The sequence below is a fragment of the Tachypleus tridentatus genome, chromosome 12 (assembly GCF_004210375.1).
Source record: "Tachypleus tridentatus isolate NWPU-2018 chromosome 12, ASM421037v1, whole genome shotgun sequence".
Classification (NCBI taxonomy): Eukaryota; Metazoa; Arthropoda; class Merostomata; order Xiphosura; family Limulidae; genus Tachypleus; species Tachypleus tridentatus.
The window spans coordinates 118,679,078-118,703,254 of NC_134836.1; the positions used below are offsets into that span (position 1 = coordinate 118,679,078).

Sequence of the window (24,177 nt, forward strand, 5' to 3'; positions counted from 1 at the left end):
AGAGGTGTGGACAAAACCATATAAGTAATAAAACTATGGCTATAACAGCTAATGGGTGTCATAGAGGTGTGGACAAAATAATGGAAGTAATAAAACTATGGCTATAACAGCTGGTGGGTGTCATAGAGGTGTGGACAAAACCATATAAGTAATAAAACTATGGCTATAACAGCTGGTGGATGTCATAGAGGTGTGGACAAAACCATATAAGTAATAAAACTATGGCTATAACAGCTGGTGGATGTCATAGAGGTGTGGACAAAACAATATAAGTAATAAAACTATGGCTATAACAGCTGGTGGATGTCATAGAGGTGTGGACAAAACCATATAAGTAATAAAACTATGGCTATAACAGCTGGTGGATGTCATAGAGGTGTGGACAAAACCATATAAGTAATAAAACTATGGCTATAACAGCTGGTGGATGTCATAGAGGTGTGGACAAAACCATATAAGTAATAAAACTATGGCTATAACAGCTGGTGGGTGTCATAGAGGTGTGGACAAAACCATATAAGTAATAAAACTATGGCTATAACAGCTGGTGGATGTCATAGAGGTGTGGACAAAACAATATAAGTAATAAAACTATGGCTATAACAGCTGGTGGATTTCATAGAGGTGTGGACAAAACCATATAAGTAATAAAACTATGGGTATAACAGCTGGTGGATGTCATAGAGGTGTGGACAAAACCATATAAGTAATAAAACTATGGCTATAACAGCTGGTGGGTGTCATAGAGGTGTGGACAAAACCATATAAGTAATAAAACTATGGCTATAACAGCTGGTGGGTGTCATAGAGATGTGAACAAAACCATATAAGTAATAAAGCTATGGCTATAACAGCTAATGGATGTCATAGAGGTGTGGACAAAACAATATAAGTAATAAAACTATGGCTATAACAGCTTGTGGATGTCATAGAGGTGTGGACAAAACCATATAAGTAATAAAACTATGGCTATAACAGCTGGTGGGTGTCATAGAGGTGTGGACAAAACCATATAAGTCATAAAAACTATGGCTATAACAGCTGGTGGATGTCATAGAGGTGTGGACAAAACCATATAATAATAAAACTATGGGTATAACAGCTGGTGGATGTCATAGAGGTGTGGACAAAACCATATAAGCCATAAAACCATGGCTATAACAGCTAATGGGTGTCATAGAGGTGTGGACAAAATAATGGAAGTAATAAAACTATGGCTATAACAGCTGGTGGGTGTCATAGAGGTGTGGACAAAACCATATAAGCCATAAAACTATGGCTATAACAGCTGGTGGATGTCATAGAGGTGTGGACAAAACCATATAAGTAATAAAACTATGGGTATAACAGCTGGTGGATGTCATAGAGGTGTGGACAAAACCATATAAGTAATAAAACTATGGCTATAACAGCTGGTGGGTGTCATAGAGGTGTGGACAAAACCATATAAGTAATAAAACTATGGCTATAACAGCTGGTGGATGTCATAGAGGTGTGGACAAAACAATATAAGTAATAAAACTATGGCTATAACAGCTGGTGGATGTCATAGAGGTGTGGACAAAACCATATAAGTAATAAAACTATGGCTATAACAGCTGGTGGATGTCATAGAGGTGTGGACAAAACCATATAAGTAATAAAACTATGGCATAACAGCTGGTGGATGTCATAGAGGTGTGGACAAAACCATATAAGTAATAAAACTATGGCTATAACAGCTGGTGGATGTCATAGAGGTGTGGACAAAACCATATAAGTAATAAAACTATGGCTATAACAGCTGGTGGGTGTCATAGAGGTGTGGACAAAACCATATAAGTAATAAAACTATGGCTATAACAGCTGGTGGATGTCATAGAGGTGTGGACAAAACCATATAAGTAATAAAACTATGGGTATAACAGCTGGTGGATGTCATAGAGGTGTGGACAAAACCATATAAGTAATAAAACTATGGCTATAACAGCTGGTGGGTGTCATAGAGGTGTGGACAAAACCATATAATTAATAAAACTATGGGTATAACAGCTGGTGGATGTCATAGAGGTGTGGACAAAACCATATAAGTAATAAAACTATGGCTATAACAGCTGGTGGGTGTCATAGAGGTGTGGACAAAACCATATAAGTAATAAAACTATGGCTATAACAGCTAATGGGTGTCATAGAGGTGTTGACAAAATAATGGAAGTAATAAAACTATGGCTATAACAGCTGGTGGGTGTCATAGAGGTGTGGACAAAACCATATAAGTAATAAAACTATGGCTATAACAGCTGGTGGATGTCATAGAGGTGTGGACAAAACCATATAAGTAATAAAACTATGGCTATAACAGCTGGTGGATGTCATAGAGGTGTGGACAAAACAATATAAGTAGTAAAACTATGGCTATAACAGCTGGTGGATGTCATAGAGGTGTGGACAAAACCATATAAGTAATAAAAGTATGGCTATTACAGCTTGTGGATGTCATAGAGGTGTGGACAAAACAATAAAAGTAATAAATCTATGGCTATAACAGGCGGTGGGTGTCATAGAGGTGTGGACAAAACCATATAAGTAATAAAACTATGGCTATAACAGCTGGTGGATGTCATAGAGGTGTGGACAAAACAATATAAGTAATAAAACTATGGCTATAACAGCTGGTGGATGTCATAGAGGTGTGGACAAAACCATATAAGTAATAAAACTATGGGTATAACAGCTGGTGGATGTCATAGAGGTGTGGACAAAACCATATAAGTAATAAAACTATGGCTATAACAGCTGGTGGATGTCATAGAGGTGTGGACAAAACCATATAAGTAATAAAACTATGGCTATAACAGCTGGTGGGTGTCATAGAGGTGTGGACAAAACCATATAAGTAATAAAACTATGGCTATAACAGCTGATGGATGTCATAGAGGTGTGGACAAAACCATATAAGTAATAAAACTATGGGTATAACAGCTGGTGGATGTCATAGAGGTGTGGACAAAACCATATAAGTAATAAAACTATGGCTATAACAGCTGGTGGGTGTCATAGAGGTGTGGACAAAACCATATAAGTAATAAAACTATGGCTATAACAGCTGGTGGGTGTCATAGAGGTGTGGACAAAATAATGGAAGTAATAAAACTATGGCTATAACAGCTGGTGGGTGTCATAGAGGTGTGGACAAAACCATATAAGTAATAAAACTATGGCTATAACAGCTGGTGGATGTCATAGAGGTGTGGACAAAACCATATAAGTAATAAAACTATGGCTATAACAGCTGGTGGATGTCATAGAGGTGTGGACAAAACAATATAAGTAATAAAACTATGGCTATAACAGCTGGTGGATGTCATAGAGGTGTGGACAAAACCATATAAGTAATAAAACTATGGGTATAACAGCTGGTGGATGTCATAGAGGTGTGGACAAAACCATATAAGTAATAAAACTATGGCTATAACAGCTGGTGGATGTCATAGAGGTGTGGACAAAACCATATAAGTAATAAAACTATGGCTATAACAGCTGGTGGGTGTCATAGAGGTGTGGACAAAACCATATAAGTAATAAAACTATGGCTATAACAGCTGGTGGATGTCATAGAGGTGTGGACAAAACAATATAAGTAATAAAACTATGGCTATAACAGCTGGTGGATGTCATAGAGGTGTGGACAAAACCATATAAGTAATAAAACTATGGCTATAACAGCTGGTGGATGTCATAGAGGTGTGGACAAAACCATAAAAGTAATAAAACTATGGCTATAACAGCTGGTGGGTGTCATAGAGGTGTGGACAAAACCATATAAGTAATAAAACTATGGCTATAACAGCTGGTGGGTGTCATAGAGATGTGAACAAAACCATATAAGTAATAAAACTATGGCTATAACAGCTGGTGGATGTCATAGAGGTGTGGACAAAACAATATAAGTAATAAAACTATGGCTATAACAGCTGGTGGATGTCATAGAGGTGTGGACAAAACCATATAAGTAATAAAACTATGGCTATAACAGCTGGTGGGTGTCATAGAGGTGTGGACAAAACCATATAAGTAATAAAACTATGGCTATAACAGCTGGTGGATGTCATAGAGGTGTGGACAAAACCATATAATAATAAAACTATGGGTATAACAGCTGGTGGATGTCATAGAGGTGTAGACAAAACCATATAAGCCATAAAACTATGGCTATAACAGCTAATGGGTGTCATAGAGGTGTGGACAAAATAATGGAAGTAATAAAACTATGGCTATAACAGCTGGTGGGTGTCATAGAGGTGTAGACAAAACCATATAAGCCATAAAACTATGGCTATAACAGCTGGTGGATGTCATAGAGGTGTGGACAAAACCATATAAGTAATAAAACTATGGGTATAACAGCTGGTGGATGTCATAGAGGTGTGGACAAAACCATATAAGTAATAAAACTATGGCTATAACAGCTGGTGGGTGTCATAGAGGTGTGGACAAAACCATATAAGTAATAAAACTATGGCTATAACAGCTGGTGGATGTCATAGAGGTGTGGACAAAACAATATAAGTAATAAAACTATGGCTATAACAGCTGGTGGATGTCATAGAGGTGTGGACAAAACCATATAAGTAATAAAACTATGGGTATAACAGCTGGTGGATGTCATAGAGGTGTGGACAAAACCATATAAGTAATAAAACTATGGGTATAACAGCTGGTGGATGTCATAGAGGTGTGGACAAAACCATATAAGTAATAAAACTATGGCTATAACAGCTGGTGGATGTCATAGAGGTGTGGACAAAACCATATAAGTAATAAAACTATGGCTATAACAGCTGGTGGGTGTCATAGAGGTGTGGACAAAACCATATAAGTAATAAAACTATGGCTATAACAGCTGGTGGATGTCATAGAGGTGTGGACAAAACCATATAAGTAATAAAACTATGGGTATAACAGCTTGTGGATGTCATAGAGGTGTGGACAAAACCATATAAGTAATAAAACTATGGCTATAACAGCTGGTGGGTGTCATAGAGGTGTGGACAAAACCATATAATTAATAAAACTATGGGTATAACAGCTGGTGGATGTCATAGAGGTGTGGACAAAACCATATAAGTAATAAAACTATGGCTATAACAGCTGGTGGGTGTCATAGAGGTGTGGACACAACCATATAAGTAATAAAACTATGGCTATAACAGCTAATGGGTGTCATAGAGGTGTGGACAAAATAATGGAAGTAATAAAACTATGGCTATAACAGCTGGTGGGTGTCATAGAGGTGTGGACAAAACCATATAAGTAATAAAACTATGGCTATAACAGCTGGTGGATGTCATAGAGGTGTGGACAAAACCATATAAGTAATAAAACTATGGCTATAACAGCTGGTGGATGTCATAGAGGTGTGGACAAAACAATATAAGTAGTAAAACTATGGCTATAACAGCTGGTGGATGTCATAGAGGTGTGGACAAAACCATATAAGTAATAAAAGTATGGCTATTACAGCTTGTGGATGTCATAGAGGTGTGGACAAAACAATAAAAGTAATAAATCTATGGCTATAACAGGCGGTGGGTGTCATAGAGGTGTGGACAAAACCATATAAGTAATAAAACTATGGCTATAACAGCTGGTGGATGTCATAGAGGTGTGGACAAAACAATATAAGTAATAAAACTATGGCTATAACAGCTGGTGGATGTCATAGAGGTGTGGACAAAACCATATAAGTAATAAAACTATGGGTATAACAGCTGGTGGATGTCATAGAGGTGTGGACAAAACCATATAAGTAATAAAACTATGGCTATAACAGCTGGTGGATGTCATAGAGGTGTGGACAAAACCATATAAGTAATAAAACTATGGCTATAACAGCTGGTGGGTGTCATAGAGGTGTGGACAAAACCATATAAGTAATAAAACTATGGCTATAACAGCTGATGGATGTCATAGAGGTGTGGACAAAACCATATAAGTAATAAAACTATGGGTATAACCGCTGGTGGATGTCATAGAGGTGTGGACAAAACCATATAAGTAATAAAACTATGGCTATAACAGCTGGTGGGTGTCATAGAGGTGTGGACACAACCATATAAGTAATAAAACTATGGCTATAACAGCTGGTGGGTGTCATAGAGGTGTGGACAAAATAATGGAAGTAATAAAACTATGGCTATAACAGCTGGTGGGTGTCATAGAGGTGTGGACAAAACCATATAAGTAATAAAACTATGGCTATAACAGCTGGTGGATGTCATAGAGGTGTGGACAAAACCATATAAGTAATAAAACTATGGCTATAACAGCTGGTGGATGTCATAGAGGTGTGGACAAAACAATATAAGTAGTAAAACTATGGCTATAACAGCTGGTGGATGTCATAAAGGTGTGGACAAAACCATATAAGTAATAAAAGTATGGCTATTACAGCTTGTGGATGTCACAGAGGTGTGGACAAAACAATAAAAGTAATAAATCTATGGCTATAACAGGCGGTGGGTGTCATAGAGGTGTGGACAAAACAATAAAAGTAATAAAAACTACTGGCTACAACAGCTGGTGGGTGGCATAGAAGTTTGGATAAACTGAAAAAAAACTGAAAAATACTGTCTCTTCTAACTGGTACATCCATTTGAGGTGGGACTTTTATATCTCTAATATCATAGCCGAAGTGCAACCTGGCCTGGCCTCGTGGTTACATAGCTCGATTAACAATCGAAGAATTTAACTCCCGTCATCAAACTACTCGCCTTTACAGCCGTGAGGGTGATAGAAACTTAGAACCAATCCCACTATTTTTTGTAAGGATGAACCATAAAGTTGGCGATGAGTGATATAGACTGATAGCCTTTATTAACCGATGTATCACCTCAACATTAGAAGTAGGGACAGCCAGCGCCATGTAGTAGCCTGGCGTGTAATTCAACAAATAGCCGCTCTGAATGTGAAACTTGAAGAATACAGTGTTTCGTAGTTTGTTTTGAAAAGAGGAACTATACCTCATGTGGTGTATACGGTGGTCCATAAGGGCCATTAACGAGTGCACGTAATCGTTTAAACATCACGAAAGGTTTTCACAGAAAGCAACTCTGTTGATAATTTTTTTATATAAAATCCGTTTCCTCTTACATCCACAACATCCGATATCTCTTACCTGGCCAACATTTAGGACAGCATTAAAAACTCAAGGCAACAAAGGGTCCAAACAAATGCGGGACGGCCAACTTCCATATACTTAGAGCCAAACTCTGAAATAAAACCATACAAGCACAAACGTGTAAGAAATAACATAATTATTTAGAAAGATAGCCGAAATTACGATAATTAAGTAATGATAAATCAATGTAGTTTTAAACAATAAACGTGATTTTATTTAAAACTAGCCTACAGTTTCAAATACATGATTCGAACCTCCTGAGAGAGTTATTTTCAAAAGTAACAAAATTTGTTTTATTAGGAAAAGTGAGAAAAATTGTGCTTTGAACTGTATTTTGTTTATTATTTTAAACAAGCGTTCAAGAAGAAATTTATGAAGACATAATTTTCATCTGTGACATTTAACATTTTAGTGGTTATATAACTAATCGTATCATTAACCAAGAGTCTGGTGTTATATCCTAGAGTACAATCAAATGATGGAAAGTCAATTAAAATTAAAACTCGTGTTGTAACACCTACTGTTGCCATGGATACACACTGAAGAACTATCAGGACTACAAGGTGTAATGTATCATCGGATTTAATGATGGCGGAACAAAAGTGTTTCGAAGTGAAAAAGTCGATATATGTAGCAGACATTTTCCGAAAAAATCCAGGAGTACCGTGCAACACCTCTGGTGGTTTGACATCAGGACAGTAGAGAAGGTTTACAGAGTTCTGTATTTTCCTTTTAAGATTCAACGGGAAAAAAGTAAAGAAATACAACTGTTTAAGCAGGCTGGAGATAAAACATAAACATATCTGACAACACTTAAGGCACAATATTTTTATGTTTCAGCTTTAACTACTGACAGAAGGCGTTTATTTAGTTATTGGCAAGAGATCATGTCTTTAGTTAAACTACAGACAGAAAGTGTTTGTTTAGCTATTGCTCCCCGCTAGTACAGCGATAAGTCTACGGATTTAGAGTGCTAAAATAAGGGTTCGACTCCCCTCGGTGGACTCAGCAGATAGCCCGATGTGGCTTTACTATAAGAAGACACACACACTCTAGCTACTAACAAGAGATCGTGTCTTTAGTTAAACTACTGAAAGTGTTTCTTTATCTATTGACAGGTGGCGTGTTTTAATTTTATTTATGGACAGAGGGCATGTCTTTATATCAACTATTAACAGAGGAATAAAGTTAGCTACTAATGAAAGTCAAGTCAATAAGGTCTGTTAACAGATGATAAAATCTTTCGGATTTTAGTTTTATATAAATGCAGTGTTGTTTGTTGTTGCTAACAAAACAACCCTTAATTTTTAAGTGATTTTATTTCACTAAATCTGACCGTCACCTTAGTTATAAGTAATTAGCTGGGGTACCTGTACCCTGAAAGGCTATCTTAGGACATGAAAAGTTGTTTCCTCTATATACATAATTTAAAAAACCCAAAATGCTCATAAAAACAGCAAACCACAAAATGTGAAACTGTAAATTTGAATGTATATCTTCATGGATCCAACAAATCTTCATACCAAATATGGCGAAGTTCAATCAACAGTAGCAAAGTAGTGGTAAAAAAACACACGTAAAAACCCGCAAAACTGAAAATTTTTATGTATTTCCCTATAGGTCTAATGTGTCTCTATACCAGTTTTGGTGAAAATCCATCCACACCAAGTATAGTATTTATGTGGACATAGAACAAACAGTACAATTATATTTACATAGATGGCTCCAGTGCATTAGATGTGCGTATGATATATTCGTGACATCATATTTGCACCCTAAGAAAGGAAAACAATAAAGTTTTTCGTGACAGAAAACGGAGGTGAAACGAAGAAATCGTGACACCCTATTGCAAATCTACATGCACACAAGATAAAAATTTCGCAAAGTTGGGGGTTGTACATGGCGTGATGAAAATGTTTTTCCAGTATCATCCAAGCAAGAGTTCCATTATAGTATAATATAACAGCTAATCTTATAGTCGAAATACATTTGCACAAGAAAGTAATACATTATTTGTAAGGTAATTGTTACCTGTTAAAATATTATTTTCTGTCGTTGAAACTGATTTTCAACTCAACCTTTAAACAAATGTTTTTTTTATAAATGTATAAACGAAACTGTCCCCACAGTGGACACAGCGCAGATAGCCAATTGTTGCGCTAAAACGACAATAATGGACGAAGTATTAACTTTATTAAACGATTAGCATTTTAAAGAAAATAGAATTATAAAGAAAGGTATTTGAATGTAACATTAAATATCAATACAAAATTATAAAAAATATAAATCAAGAAGCTTACTTGAAATATTCTGAGACAACCGTTCTATAGTTGTTAACTGACTTCGAAACTTCTGGTTTTGAAATCATTACGCCTGAAACTGGTTTCTCAATATCTGGGAAGAAAATATAGGAAAGAGGCAACTGTATCTAGCTATACAGAAATCACTTACCTTATCATCCTGTTGCAGAATTCACTACGAATCTCCAAAATAATACTAAAGAGTCACTGATGGACGTATTCTACACAGTCTCTAGCCTAAAATATTTCCGGCTAATAACAATAAAAAATTGGGGCCTAAACCTCCCACAAAGCGTAACACGAATAGCTCATCGCTTATGTTAACATGCTTTAACAAAAAACACAGAAATACTGTATCGACCAAATAGGTTTATGCAGTGCTATCGCTTAATATTTGAACATTTTTTGAGGTTCCTAGAAATTCTCCAAACATCAACTAAACCTACTTAAACCGGTCTCTATAATTTCTCTCTCTCACGTAATGATTGATCCTTTATTTGCCGAATTTTAAAACTGTAAAGCTGTATGGTGGTTATGAGTAAATATATATATAACAAAGGTTTTTTTCTTTTATTCTAATCTGGTTTTCAGAAAAATGGTGAATGTTGTTGGCTAAGCCTAAATTACTAGTCAGCTGCAATAGCCAGGTTTCCATTCTATAACAGTGAACTATTTTGCAATGGTGCGTATTCTACGACCGTGAAATTTTATGTTTGTTGGATATCACATTACCTGATCTGACAGATTAGAAAAAAGGCAGCTAATCAACATCACCCACCGCCAACGTTTGGACTATCCAACTGAAAACGGTCCGGCATGGCCAGGTGGTTAAGGCACTCGACTCGTTATCTAATGGTCGCAGGTTCGAATCCTCGTCACACCAAACATGCTCGCCCTTTCAGCCATGGGGGCGTTATAAAGCTCGGTCAATCCCACTCTTCGTTGGTAAAAGAGTAGCCCAAGAGTTAGCGGTGGGTGGTGATGACTAGCTGCCTTCCCTCTAGTCTTACGCTGTTAAGTTAGGGACGGCTAGCGCAGATAGCCCTCGTGTAGCTTTGTGCGAAATTCAAAAAACGAACAATCTAATCGAATAGTAGGATCTGGCCGTTACTCTTATAACACACTCACGATTCCAAAGTATAGGGCGTGACTTTGAAGCAACAGGACGTAATCCATGAACCCTCGAATCTACAATTCGGCACTCCACACTGTCTTTTTCCAAGAAACATTGAATATTTTTTGTATTAGTTTGAAAATTATAAGAGTTTTATACAAACTTTAATATTAAGAAAATTGATGTTTTTTTAAAAAAACATTTTTTGACACAAGGACACAGAAACATGCGGTTAAAAATTAAACGAGAGAAAACTGATTTCGAGTTTCTCTTCAAAAGTGACAATTTAACCTTTGTGTTTTTCTTTACTTTTTTAAAGTATTTTAATTTGTAAGTCCGTAAACGTACCATTGACCCACAGGGAAGGGACATACATATACGTTATGTGAGTTGGCTTTCTTTTACGTTCTTTGGGCGTGTTCCTTTCGTAAGGGCACGGCATGGCCAAACTTGTTAAGGCGTGCAACTCGTAATCTGAGGGTCGCGGGTTCGCATCCCCGTCGCGCCAAACATGCTCGCCCTTTCAGCCGTGGGGGCGTTATAATGTGACGGTCAATCCCACTATTCGTTGGTAAAAGAGTAGGCCAAGAGTTAGCGGTGGGTGGTGATGACTAGCTGCCTTCCCTCTAGTCTTACACTGCTAAATTAGGGATGGCTAGCGCAGATAGCCCTCGTGTAGCTTTCCGTGAAATTCATAAGGCAAAACAAATGAACAATAGTATTATAGAAAAACAAATTATATATACCTTTGTCGAATTTTTAAAAAAAATATGTCCGAGAAATGGATATTTTAATAAAAGCCCAAATTATATAGAACTGATTAAACTATTAGTTAATATGACCACAAACAGTTATAATACGTAGAATATTTATGTGTTCTATACATTACATAACACACATTATTAAAAGTAGCAATTTCATATTTCTCTACATGAGCAACAACTCACAATATATCTTGTTACAATTATCACAATATCTGTCAGTATAATATATTTTAATTTACATTAATAGTATTCGCATATTAATACATCTATTTACCTTTTTTGTCTTTATTTGTTGCTTTGTAAATGGTATTAATAGTTTCGTTATTGGTTTTGTTGTCGAAATTCTCTGGAGTTTCTTCGTGTCGATGGAACAAGATAAGACCCATAAATGTTATAAAGAGACACAAACTTTGATTAACAACCGAAACCAAAACCTGAAATGTACAATGAAACTGTTAATGTTCCTCATGGGGAATTAGAACAGTTATCTACGTTTCGTTATGGTACATCGTTACCAGCTGTAGAACAGTTCAGAAACAATTCATATCGTGACGTACAAATCAGTTTCAATTATTTAATATGTAAACTATTATAAACCAGATGTTATTGTGTAACATTGAGACAAGCAAACGGTTTTCACTCTACAAACGTCATTCACTGAATTCAAAACGGAGACAATACATAATATCAAAAATACTGTACTAACTCCAAAAAATAATGTTTGAGATAATTCCTGTTACCACTCCAAATCAGAGTTCATAAATTCCTGTTACCACTCCAAATCAGTGTCCATAAACTCCTGCTACCACTCCAAATCAGTGTCCATAAACTCCTGCTACCACTCCAAATCAGTGTCCATAAACTCCTGCTACCACTCCAAATCAGTGTCCATAAACTCCTGCTACCACTCCAAATCAGTGTCCATAAACTCCTGCTACCACTCCAAATCAGTGTCCATAAACTCCTGCTACCACTCCAAATCAGTGTCCATAAACTCCTGCTACCACTCCAAATCAGTGTCCATAAACTCATTCTAACGTTTCTAAAACACTGTTCACAAATTCCATTTTCCGAAAACAACTGTTTATAAATCAGTATCATTAATTTAACTATAGTGTTAATGAAGTCTTATTAAAACTCCAAGATCAATGTAGAAGTGGACAAAGTTTTAATCTGTGTGCTCAGTCCGCGCGTGCTATAAATGTACGTGGATCATCCAAGTAGGTGGAGATTCTATTACATACTCACATTCAATACATATCTAAAACCCCTCTAAAGTAAAACAACATGTTATGACGTAATATCAGTAATACTTACCTCTAGTTTGCCGTATAAAAATATCGGTAAACCTTCATCAATCCAAGCTGAGTGGTACAGATTTCGGCCTATGAGTAACCCCACTGTTACTAGTGCTGGCATTCTATTTATCAAAGAAAATGAAAATAAATAACATTCTATACGCAAGATTCCATTTATAATAGTAAAACTTATAAAATAAAAAGTTACATTTTTAATGGAAATATATACTGTAGACATGTGTAGAAACTTTTAATGTTTTAACAACTGTAGACATGTGTAGAAACTTTTAATCTTTTAACAACTGTAGACATGTGTAGAAACTTTTAATGTTTTAACAACTGTAGACATGCGTAGAAACTTTTAATCTTTTAACAACTGCAGACATGCGTAGAAACTTTTAATCTTTTAACAACTGTAGACATGTGTAGAAACTTTTAATGTTTTAACAACTGTAGACATGCGTAGAAACTTTTAATCTTTTAACAACTGCAGACATGCGTAGAAACTTTTAATCTTTTAACAAACACACAAAGAAGTTGACTGATAGCAAATACATAAACAGATAAATTATTTAACAACAAAACCGTTTTAATTTTCTTCGTAACACAGAAACTAAATAAAACCGTTATGAAAACGTATAACATTTGTTGTTCTTTATTGTTTGTGTGTCGCTTTTACCACCAAATGACCAGTTGCGTAGCCATTATCACCAAGTATAGTTTAACCTGTCGTTTTAAACATTGTTACACTTTTGCTAAAGATAAGTTACTGATGTTTGTTTCAGTATCTTCATCGTAGTACCAAACATTCCACAAATAAACCTCCTAGAGGAAACTAATTCACAAATCATTAGTCGATCTCAAACAGCTAAAGACAAACCCAAAGTAACTTTAAAGAATATGCTTATTTGTACAAATACCAGTAACCTTTATAGTAACGGCCAGTGTGATTTTATCCATGCATATTAATACTTTTCGTTTTTGCAACTTTCATCAGTTTTTGCTGTTGAATATGTGTTTGGAATTTTTATACTGATAAACTGTTTGAATCATACGAGAAAATAATTTATGATTTTATTGGACTTCGTAAGGAAATGTTTTACTCACAATAAGGTATTATTTTGTTCTATCTTATTGCTCATATGTTTACAAACTATTTCAAGCAACTTTCGAATTTAAATTACATAAGATGAAGAAATCAAGTGAGATGTTATTAGGATTATGGCCGAAAACGTCGTCAACAATGAGTGTACGAAATCCATAATTAAAAGTAGTCTCATGATTAATGTTTTAAATTTACAGTAAATTAATTTACTGTGCACGGTAGTTTTTTACAGAATATTACCTTCATTATTTTAAATATGTTACTTCCAAAAATATTTTAACACTGTTCTATCTGGACCTAGTGAGCTAAACTTTGATCAAAATTTATAACAATTTCGAGGTGATAGAAATTAAAAATAAAGTTCTTAATATTAAAATAATGACTCTGAATACCTTTGTGATAATTGAATTTATCAATTTAGGGACTGTTATAGATAACTTACCCAAATCCGAATATTAGAAAAGAAATACCGAATTTCTCCGCAGAGCGACGCTGGTGCAAAACTATAACCACAGCGATGATAGCTGTCCATATTCTGGAGGTCAATTGCCCATAGGTTATCCAGGCAGACTGAAGATTGTTAAACCATTTCGAACTGCTTGTAAAAGTTGTCCAGAACAAAATTCCTGAACCAAGAATAACCTGTTAATTAATTAGAACCGTAATAAGACGAAAGAGAAATTATAATTATTTTTTTTAAAAACAGTAAACACAGCAGTTACTACCCAACAAAAAGGAAATATATAAACATAAGTAAAATGTCAAAAGCCAATAACAACCTGGTGGCAATGTCTAAAACTAATAAAATAACACCAAGCGCAGGAACCAAAGCTGTGAAAACTCCTAAAAATTGGTTGAAAGCAATTATTGAAATCTATACAACTTTGAAACAACTGACACTTAAGTGTTACTTATTGTCTAGAAAATACTGCTTTCATTTTGATCGCGTAACTCATAATCAACCAGAAATGGGAGCCTACAATAACAACAATTTTATATTGCTATTGTTATCTTAGTGATTACTAAACCAGTTTTTACCAATGCTATTTAAACCATCTTATTTGTTAAATGTTAAGTGTCGCCATCTAGCCATTATTATTTAAACTATATATGATAAGAAACTTTTCTTTTTTAATTTTATTTATATACACTAATAATAATTTTTTGTTTAAGAATTTCGCACAAAGCTACTCAAGGGCTATCTGGGCTAGCCGTCCCTAATTTAGCAGTGTAAGACTAGAGGGAAGGCAGCTAGTCATCACCACCCACCGCCAACTCTTGGGCTACTCTTTTACTAACGAATAGTGGGATTGACCCTCACTTTATAACGCCCCCACGCCTGAAAGGGCGAGCATGTTTGGCGCGAGGGGATGCGAACCCGCGACCCTCAGATTACGAGTCGCACGCCTTAACACGCTTGGCCATGCCGGGCCTACTAACAATAATAATGATAATACAATCCAACTGATATTTACCGATACGTAAAGATACACATCGACTGTTGTAACTCTAATCATATAAGACAACAATATCATCTAATTTCACTTTAATCACATGTGCTAAACATATAATATGGGTGTTGCTTTATTACCATACGTCTTAAGAACACCAACAGATTGCTGTTATTCTAATTTTAAGTCGTAAAAATACCATCTGCTGTTGTTGTTTTAATTTTACGCGGTAAGAACATCAGTTGTTGTTATTTTAATGTTACGTGATAAAACTATTAGCTAGTTATTGTTACTTTAATGTTACGTGATAAGACCACCAGCTAGTTATTGCTTCTTTAATGTTACGTAATAAGACCGCCAGCTACTTATTGCTACTTTAACGTTACGTGATAAGACCGCCAGCTACTTATTGTTACTTTAATGTTACGTGGTTAAACCACCAGCTATTGTCGTTATTTTAACGTCACGTGACGAGAATAAAACCAACAACCCAGGTATAGTTGCAGGACATCTCGTAACAAACCTGGCTGATGACCAAGGAGAAGACGTTTACGTGAGGTTGTTTCCTCCATCGGCTTCCAACAAGAAGAACCACAAGCACACAGGTCTAGAAACAAACAATATGAATAATTAACTAGCAATTTAGCCACAGGGGGAGTTCTAACTGTAACATAGAATAAGTTAACTAGAAATTTAGCCACAGGGGGAGTTCTAACTGTAACATAGAACTTCTTTGTGACGAGAAAACCACTTGAAATAAAAATGTATCGCAGAACGGCTGATATGGGTATTAACAAAAAGGTTAACCTGAAGATGACCTAGGAAGGTCAAAACGTTGTTCTCCGTTTATCAGTAGAAGTGTTAATACCCATATCAGCCATTCTGAGATACGGTAATGTAAAACATTTGCTGTTGGTTTGTTATATCAGGTCTGGAGATAATCTGCTAAAGCAGATTTTAATAAGCGAACGATTAGCAAATATAATCATATACAGTTTTCATAATCATTAATTAAATAATTAAGATTTACTCTCACCTAAAGGAGGCGCGGTTTCCACAACTACGTGGAGCACTGTAAAACTGTCTCTAGATGTGACATTATGCACAGTCATGTGAAAAAATTAGGACATTCTATGAAAACCTGTGTATTTTTGTAAGAATTTTGGATAAATGGATATTTAATCTTAATTGTAACAATACTGAGAGGTTAAAGTAATATAACTAAACAATTAAAACTAAAGAAAAGACTTTTCAAAATCTTCTGTAAATGTGATTCTACAAAAATGCATATTCTAACTGAGGAAAAATTTAGGACACCCCCCATATTTATTCCCACTTAAAATGGCTCAACTCACACACAGGTGTATCACACCAGGTGCACATGATTAGAAAATCTTTACTCAGCATTGTGAATGAGGCTTGCCCTATTTGAACCTCAGACATTTAGTTTGGTGTGCTCCTGGTTGTTGAAGTGAGAGTGAGCACCATGGTGAGAGCAAAAGAGCTGTCTGAGACCTTCAGAAAGAAAATTGTAACAGCTTATGAGTCTGGTAAGGGATTTAAAAAGATCTCAAAAGATTTTGAAATCAGCCATTCTACTGTCCGGAAAATAGTCAACAAGTGGAGGGCTTTCAAAACAACTGCCAACATGCCCAGGTCTGGTCGTCCAAGCAAGCTCACCCCGAGAGCAGACCGCAAGATGCTAAAAGAGGTCTCCAAAAAACCCTAACATGTCATCACGGGACCTACAGCAGGCTCTGGCTACTGTTGATGTGAAAGTGCATGTCTCTACAATCAGAAAGAGACTGCACAAGTGTAACTTGCATGGGAGGTGTGCAAGGAGGAAACATTTGTTCTCTAAGAGAAACATCAAGGCAAGACTGAAGTTTGCCAGAGTGAATGTAGACAAAGACCAGGACTTCTGGAATAATGTTCTTTGGACATATCAGTCCAAAATTGAATTATTTGGACAACAGAACAGAGAACATGTTTGGTGTAAACCAAATACAGCATTCCAGGAAAAGAACCTCATACCAACTGTGAAGCATGGAGGTGGAAGTGTCATGGTTTGGGGCTGCTTTGCTGCAGCAGGGCCTGGACAGCTCACAATCATAGAATCCACCATGAATTCTACTGTGTATCAGAGGGTGCTTGAGGATCATGTGAGACCATCTGTAAGAAAATTAAAGCTGAAGCGGAACTGGACCCTGCAACACGACAATGACCCGAAACATACCAGTAAATCCACCAAGGACTGGCTGAAAACTAAGAAATGGAGAGTCCTGGAATGGCCGAGTCAAAGCCTAGATCTCAATCCCATTGAGATGCTGTGGGGTAACTTGAAACGGGCTGTACATTGCAAGAAACCCCTCAAACATCTCACAGCTGAAATAATTCTGCATTGAGGAGTGGAGCAAACTTTCTTCCGACCGATGTCAGAGACTGGTAGATGGATACAAGAAGCGTCTCACTGCAGTTATTTCAGCCAAAGGGGGTAACACTAGCTATTAGAGGGTAGGGTGTCCTAACTTTTTTCCCAGTTAGGATATGTATTTTTGTAGAATTACATTTACAGAAGATCTTGAAAAGTCTTTTCTTCAGTTTTCATTGTTTAGTTATATTCCTGTAATCTCTCAGAATTGTTAAAATTGAGATTAAATATCTATATATCCAAAAATATTACAAAAATGCACAGGCTTTCATAGGGTGTCCTAACTTTTTCACATGACTGTAGGTATATGAATTCAACGAGATACTTGTTTCAAATCGTTAAGTCCTGCTCCTAGAACTGATTCACTGTACCTCGGGATTGTAAGAAGCGGAAACTACGAACAGAAATGTCTCGACGTTTGCACCGAGTCAGAGGTCACATTCTTTGGTATTAAAGATACAGTAGAAAACACTAAAATACTAGTGGTATTTGTGACTCCTAGGACACTGTGACTGCCAGCAACACACACACACAGCAAACTATACAGAATGTTCCAAGTATAAATACTTCAAAACACGTATCTTAAACACGTAAGCTAACGTAAATCAAACAAACATACCAGTCCCTATCTGAGACAGCGGTAAGTCTACGGATTTATAACGATAAAATAAGGGGTTCGATTCCCCTCGGTGGGCATAGCAGATAGCCTGATATGGCTTCACTATGAGAAAAAAACAACACACACAGACAGGTGGTTAAGGTGATCGACTCGTAGTTTGAGGGTCGCGGGTTCGAATCCATCTACACCAAACATGCTCGTCCTTTCAGCCTTAGGGACGTTATAATGTTCGGTCAGTCCCACTATTCGTTGGTAAGAGAGTAGCCCAAGAGTTGGCGGTGGGTAGTGATGACTAGTTGCCTTCCCTCTAGTCTTACATTGGTAAATTAGGGACGGCTAACGCAGATAGCCCTCTGTAGCTTTGCGCGAGATTTAAAACTAACAAACACAACACACAGTACGGAAATAGGCACATCCTTGTTACTACGTCACAACGAACAGAGAACACAAAAACTTACGCCTACTCAGAAACAACAAAAAACAGAATAATGAAACTCACAAACAAACGAAGAAAACACAAGCCACAGTGAACATCGCACAACAACCACAAGAGGAAAACAGTCGAGAAGACGCATCAAACCCAGTCACTGAAGTTGTCAGAGGAACTATTTGTGAGTTTTTACACAATATCAACAGGACAGCAACACATGAACACTGCCAAACACTAATTCTTACATAACAAAACACTTTGTAACAGAGTTTTTACTTTTTCTTGTTCCTGGGCAGAAAGTGTTATTCCCCAATTGCTTATGCCTAAAGTAAATGGAATCTATTTTTTTTCTCTTCAAACTTTGCTTTTGCGACCTGGGTAATGATATTTTCAAATTTACTTGTTTTCCAGAACATTCCAGGTAGATTCAGTGCAGAGTAGCTGATATAAAATTTTCAAGAACTTTCTAGAATGTTTCAGAACTTACAAGAAGTTTCTAGAATAAGTATCCGTCTCTTCCCCTGGCTCATTTGGTGTATCTCAGAGAGGAATACAACAGTATCAAGACCTTGTTAGAAGTCTTAAAGTATGATGAGTATGGCTGGGAGGTTATAGGAGACTTCAAAATGGTGACATTCCTGATGGGTCTCCAAGGAGGCTTTACCAAGTTTCCCTGTTATCTTTACCTTTGAAACAGCAGGGACACTGCAGAGCACTACAACAGGAAGTACTGGCCATAATGGACCGAGTTCTCTGTGGGGCGGCACAATGTTAAGTGTGAACCACTAGTGGACCTCCAAAAGGTGTTGTTCCAACCATTGCACATAAAATTGGGTCTTATGAAATAATTTGTTACAGCTCTTGATAAAAAGTCTGCAGCCTTCAAGTACCTTCGAGACTTCTTCCCTAAGCTGACTAAGACAAAGTGCAAAGCTGGTGTCTTTGTTGGACCACAAATAAAGAAGATCCTGGAGTGTAAAGAATTCCCCAAGAAGCTAAGTAGGAAGAAGAAAAAAGTTTGGGGCAGCTTTTTAGCAGTGGTTTAGGGCTTCTTGGGCAATCACAAGGCCGAAAATCATTTGGAACTGGTTGATGGTCTGGTGAAGAAATACGGCAAAATGGGCTGCAGGATGTCCCTGAAAGTCCATATCCTTGACGTTCATCTTGATAAATGCAAGGAAAACATGGGAGCATACTCAGAGGAGATAGGCGAGCGCTTCCACCAAGATATACTGGACTTTGAACGTCGCTACCAAGGAGCGTATAACGAAAACTTAATGGGAGACTATATTTGGGGGCTGACACGTGAAAATGATTTACATTACAGTCGCAAATCTCGAAAAACTACTCACTTCTAAACATTTTTGTACAGCTTTAGTATAAATACATGTAAATCTTGATTCATATGTTGTTTTATTCAGACCTTATGTAAATGAAAATGTGCAAATTTGCCCATTTTTACATAGAAAATAGGTTAATTTCTAAATTTCATTATCCAGGTCACAAAAGTAAAGTTTAAAAGGAATAATGGCCATTTTTTTGTACTTTTACAACATAAGCAATTGAGAAATAACACATACTATCCAGGAACAAAATTTATGTTACATTGTGTTATGGCCCGGCATGGCCAAGCGTGTTAAGGCGTTCGACTCGTAATCCGAGGGTTGCGGGTTCGAATCCCAGTCGCCCCAAACATGCTCGCCCTTTCAGCCGTGGGGGCGTTATAATGTACGGTCCATCCCACTATTCGTTGATAAAAGAGTAGCCCAAGAGTTGGCGGTGGGTAATGATGACTAGTTGCCTTCCCTCTAGTCTTACACTGCTAAATTAGGGACGGCTAGCGCAGATAGCCCTCGAGTAGCTTTGAGCGAAATTCAAAAACAAACAAACAAACATAGTGTAATATAAAAATTCACGAACAGTTAATTGTACGACGCATAAAAAACAAGACACAGCAATACGAGAAAGAAAATAACTCAGGACAATAATTACAACAGAGATGATTTGAAACACGTCAACACAAATTATAAATACATAATATCAACAACGAAGTGCGATAGTCAAACATCCAATCAACGAGAAGAATAAGAAGAATATGAATTAGTAGTACAGCAAAGAAGGAAAAACCGAGTAGAACTTTCCAGACATAAACTCTGATACCGACCAAAAGCGCTCTATACTTTGTACATTGTCTAGCAAGATAAAATAAATTAGATGGCGCTTGAAGTTTCATACGACTGGCTGAGGAAATTTTTGTTTTGAAATTCTCAAAAAGTTCGTCCGTTACCTAAAAAATTCTGTGAATTTGTTTTATATGTATGTAGAAACTAATGGTTTATACGGAGTTAGTCCGTTACCTAAAAAATTCGGTGAATTTGTTTTATATGTATACAGAAACTAATGGTGCTCTCCAAACAAAACTCTGCGCTCCTTATCTGCGTTAAATTTCGGATTTCGATACCCGCAATGAACGGAGCACAAATATATGAGTTTGTTTGTAGTTACGCACAAATCTACACAAAGCTATCTATGGTTTGACCAAACCCGGTACGTAAACCCGATTTCTAGCATTTTTAATCCGTAGACATATTGTTGTGCCACTGGGGAGACAAGAGCAGAGATATCTAGTTGTGCTTAATAAACTAGCGAAAAAGAATCCGCATATACATCACCACCCATGGCAACTCTTAAGCTATTCTTTTACCAACGAATACTTGGATTGATTACCACATTATAACGCCCCCACGGCCGAAAGAGCAATCATCTGTGGTGTGACGGGGAGTGGAACCCTCGACCTTCAGATTACGAGTCGAGCAACTCGTAACCAACCGGTCATGCTAAGCCTTCTAAATAAAATATCCGATCGCTATACATACTTAACCATTAACATCGCTGGTTTTGTTTCGTATAATTTATGGATCCAGTGAAACTGAAACAGAAGTTCCTTCAAGTCACTAAACAGGGACTGGTGGGGTATAGTCTGGAAAAAGACGTTTGTTGAAACGTGCGAACGAAACACAAATAAGTCAAGCAAAACCAAACGCTGATTGTTTCCGCGTCTCAAACAAAACGCGCACATTGCTAACGCATAGACTCAAAATTCGCGTTTCTTTGCCCTAAAACGCGCACTGCGTTTAGTGCAGTGGTTGCGCTATGAAAACGAAGGTCAATTCAAATAAGAATAGTCCAAACTTTTCCGGATGAGGGGCGAAGGGCTGCTGAATATAGGTGTATTCCTTCTGGTATTTCAGTGAGACTTACAGACCACTATGCGCAGATAATAACTCTGTAAGTGGCTTTGCGCAGTATTAACAGATTCAAATTGAAAATAAAATAAAAACGTTTGTTTGTCACACATTTTAAATCTTGTTTTCCTTGACGTATACACGTGTAAACATCTTCTAAAAGAGTGTTAAATAAACTTTAACCACGTGGAATGAAAATTTAGAACCCCACGTAGTTCGTGCTAAGAAAACAATTTAAACGGCGCGGCATGGCCAGGTGGTTAAGGCACTCGACTCGTAATCCGAGGGTCGCAGGTTTAAATCCCCATCACACCAAACATGCTCGCCCTTTCAGCTGTGGGGCCGTTATAATTTACGTTTAATCCCACTATTCGTTGGTAACAGAGTAGCCCAAGAGTTGGCGGTGGATGGTGATGACTAACTGCCTTCCCTCTAGTCTTACACTGCTAAATTATGGACGGATAATAAAGACAGCCCTCGTGTAGCTTTGCGCGAAATCACAAACAAAAATAGAAACAGTTTGAGCGTTTACACGAAGTATCATAATATATTGACCTCTTGAAATTTAACTTTTATATGAAGTACAAGTTTTGACAGTTCAAAGAGAAACATTTATTATTAACAAACTATATTTTCCATATGATTTATTTTTCTTATTTGGTGTTAATGCAATAATATTTAATACTATTTTTTAAAGCCACATTGTGGTGTATTTAGGTGTCTACCGTGGAGGGTAAGGGGTATTGATCAAGCTCCGGATTTTTACATTGTAATCCTGTATATTTACAGCTAATTTACGAGGAAACATTTAACAGCGTGAGGAACTTGGAATATTTTTGTCCTTATGCAACGATGTTGTTTTCATAATAGAAAGATATACAACGGACTGTCTGTACTCTCTCTCTCATTGTAGGGAATCGAACTCCGTGTTTTAGCATTTTAAAATCTTAACTTACTACGGATATCTCCCCCCCCCCCAACGTGAAATCTTTGAAGACACGAAGCACTGACAAAGTCAAACTCCAGGGACCCCAGTGGCACTGTGGTATGTCTTTGGACTCACACCGCTAAAAATTGGGTTTCGATACCCGTAGTGGGCAGAGCACAGATAGCCTATTGTGTAACTTTTGTGCTTAATACTAAACAAACAAACAAACCTTGGGAAACAGTAATTGATTCTCTGCATTTTTGTTTCTTTCCTGTTAAGTACAGAGGTAAGAAATATACTATGTTATGTGCTCATCACGGGTATTAAAACACGGGTTTTATAGTTTTCAGGAAATTGACGAAAGAAATAGTGAGGAAAATCAGACGTAATGTATTTGGAATTCATTAATAAAACTGTTATGATGGTACGTATTACACCAAGCAATTATAAGTCCTTACCGATGCTAACAGACCAACCATTGAGGACCAAAGCATCGTTTCCTTTAGGTTTAACATATACTCAGGCAACCAATAAACGTCCAAGGCGGTTACAAAACCGGCTATGTACATAACCGGAACGGATAAGACAGTACACAGGATTATGGCCGGTGACAGCTGTTGGAGGAATAAAAAAATATATATTATTTTGAGATGTCTTTTAGACAAACATTTATCCTATGTTAACTATTCAGAAGAATAAATTAGTGCTATATATTTTTTGGAGTTCCTATTCAAATTTAGGTTCACTGTGTGAGTAAAAGACGCTAGAATAACCCTAAACACGAGGCCTATTTTCCAACGCTTTACTGGCTTTCCCTGTCTTACCTTTCAGTCGATTCGTTCTTTTCTCTTTCGGTGAAACTCCAACCGCCATCTCAATTTATAATTTCTGCTGTCACCAAAAAGCCTTAAGCCTTCTTCGTTCTAGGACCCTAATCATGATTTGATTACTCTCCAAATTTATTTCGCAAAGCTTAGGCTTTGCATTTATTATCTATTGTTAATAACATCTCTCTTTTAAAAAAATAAATAAATATCATCTCTCTTCAAAAGAAAACGAGTCTTATAGAAGTGTTTAGTTACGTTACGACTAACGTCTCATTCTGACGTCGATTAATAAAACCTGATACCGGTATTCATCAGTTGGATATCGTTTAACGAAAGAAGGACGAAATGAGATACGTCACAATATTTTCTTTTATGATAATATAATAGCAGAAGAACGTGTACCAGTCGACGACTACAATTCATGAATTAAACTATTAGCTGAGTTTGGTTTGTTTTGAATTTCGCGCAAAGCTACACTAGGGCTATCTGCGCTAGCTGTTCGTAAT

General features: G+C 36.8%; 1 protein-coding gene across 2 annotated transcripts in view; it reads right to left on the reverse strand.

Annotated features, from left to right (window-relative positions):
- LOC143234490 (lysosomal cholesterol signaling protein-like) overlaps window positions 1-24,177 on the reverse strand; it is a 105,421-nt gene that overhangs the window by 47,587 nt on the left and 33,657 nt on the right. Inside the window, exons 8-15 of one of the 2 annotated variants that reach the window (XM_076471882.1) lie at window positions 23,303-23,458; window positions 15,715-15,798; window positions 14,183-14,382; window positions 12,655-12,757; window positions 11,612-11,771; window positions 9,460-9,553; window positions 7,681-7,888; window positions 7,157-7,250 (exon numbers count right to left, since the gene is read on the reverse strand). In XM_076471882.1, coding sequence (XP_076327997.1) covers window positions 7,179-7,250; window positions 7,681-7,888; window positions 9,460-9,553; window positions 11,612-11,771; window positions 12,655-12,757; window positions 14,183-14,382; window positions 15,715-15,798; window positions 23,303-23,458 — 1,077 coding nt within the window. In that variant the 3' untranslated portion in view covers window positions 7,157-7,178. The remainder of the gene's footprint in view (window positions 1-7,156; window positions 7,251-7,680; window positions 7,889-9,459; window positions 9,554-11,611; window positions 11,772-12,654; window positions 12,758-14,182; window positions 14,383-15,714; window positions 15,799-23,302; window positions 23,459-24,177) is intronic. The other variant, XM_076471883.1, reaches the window with a different exon arrangement.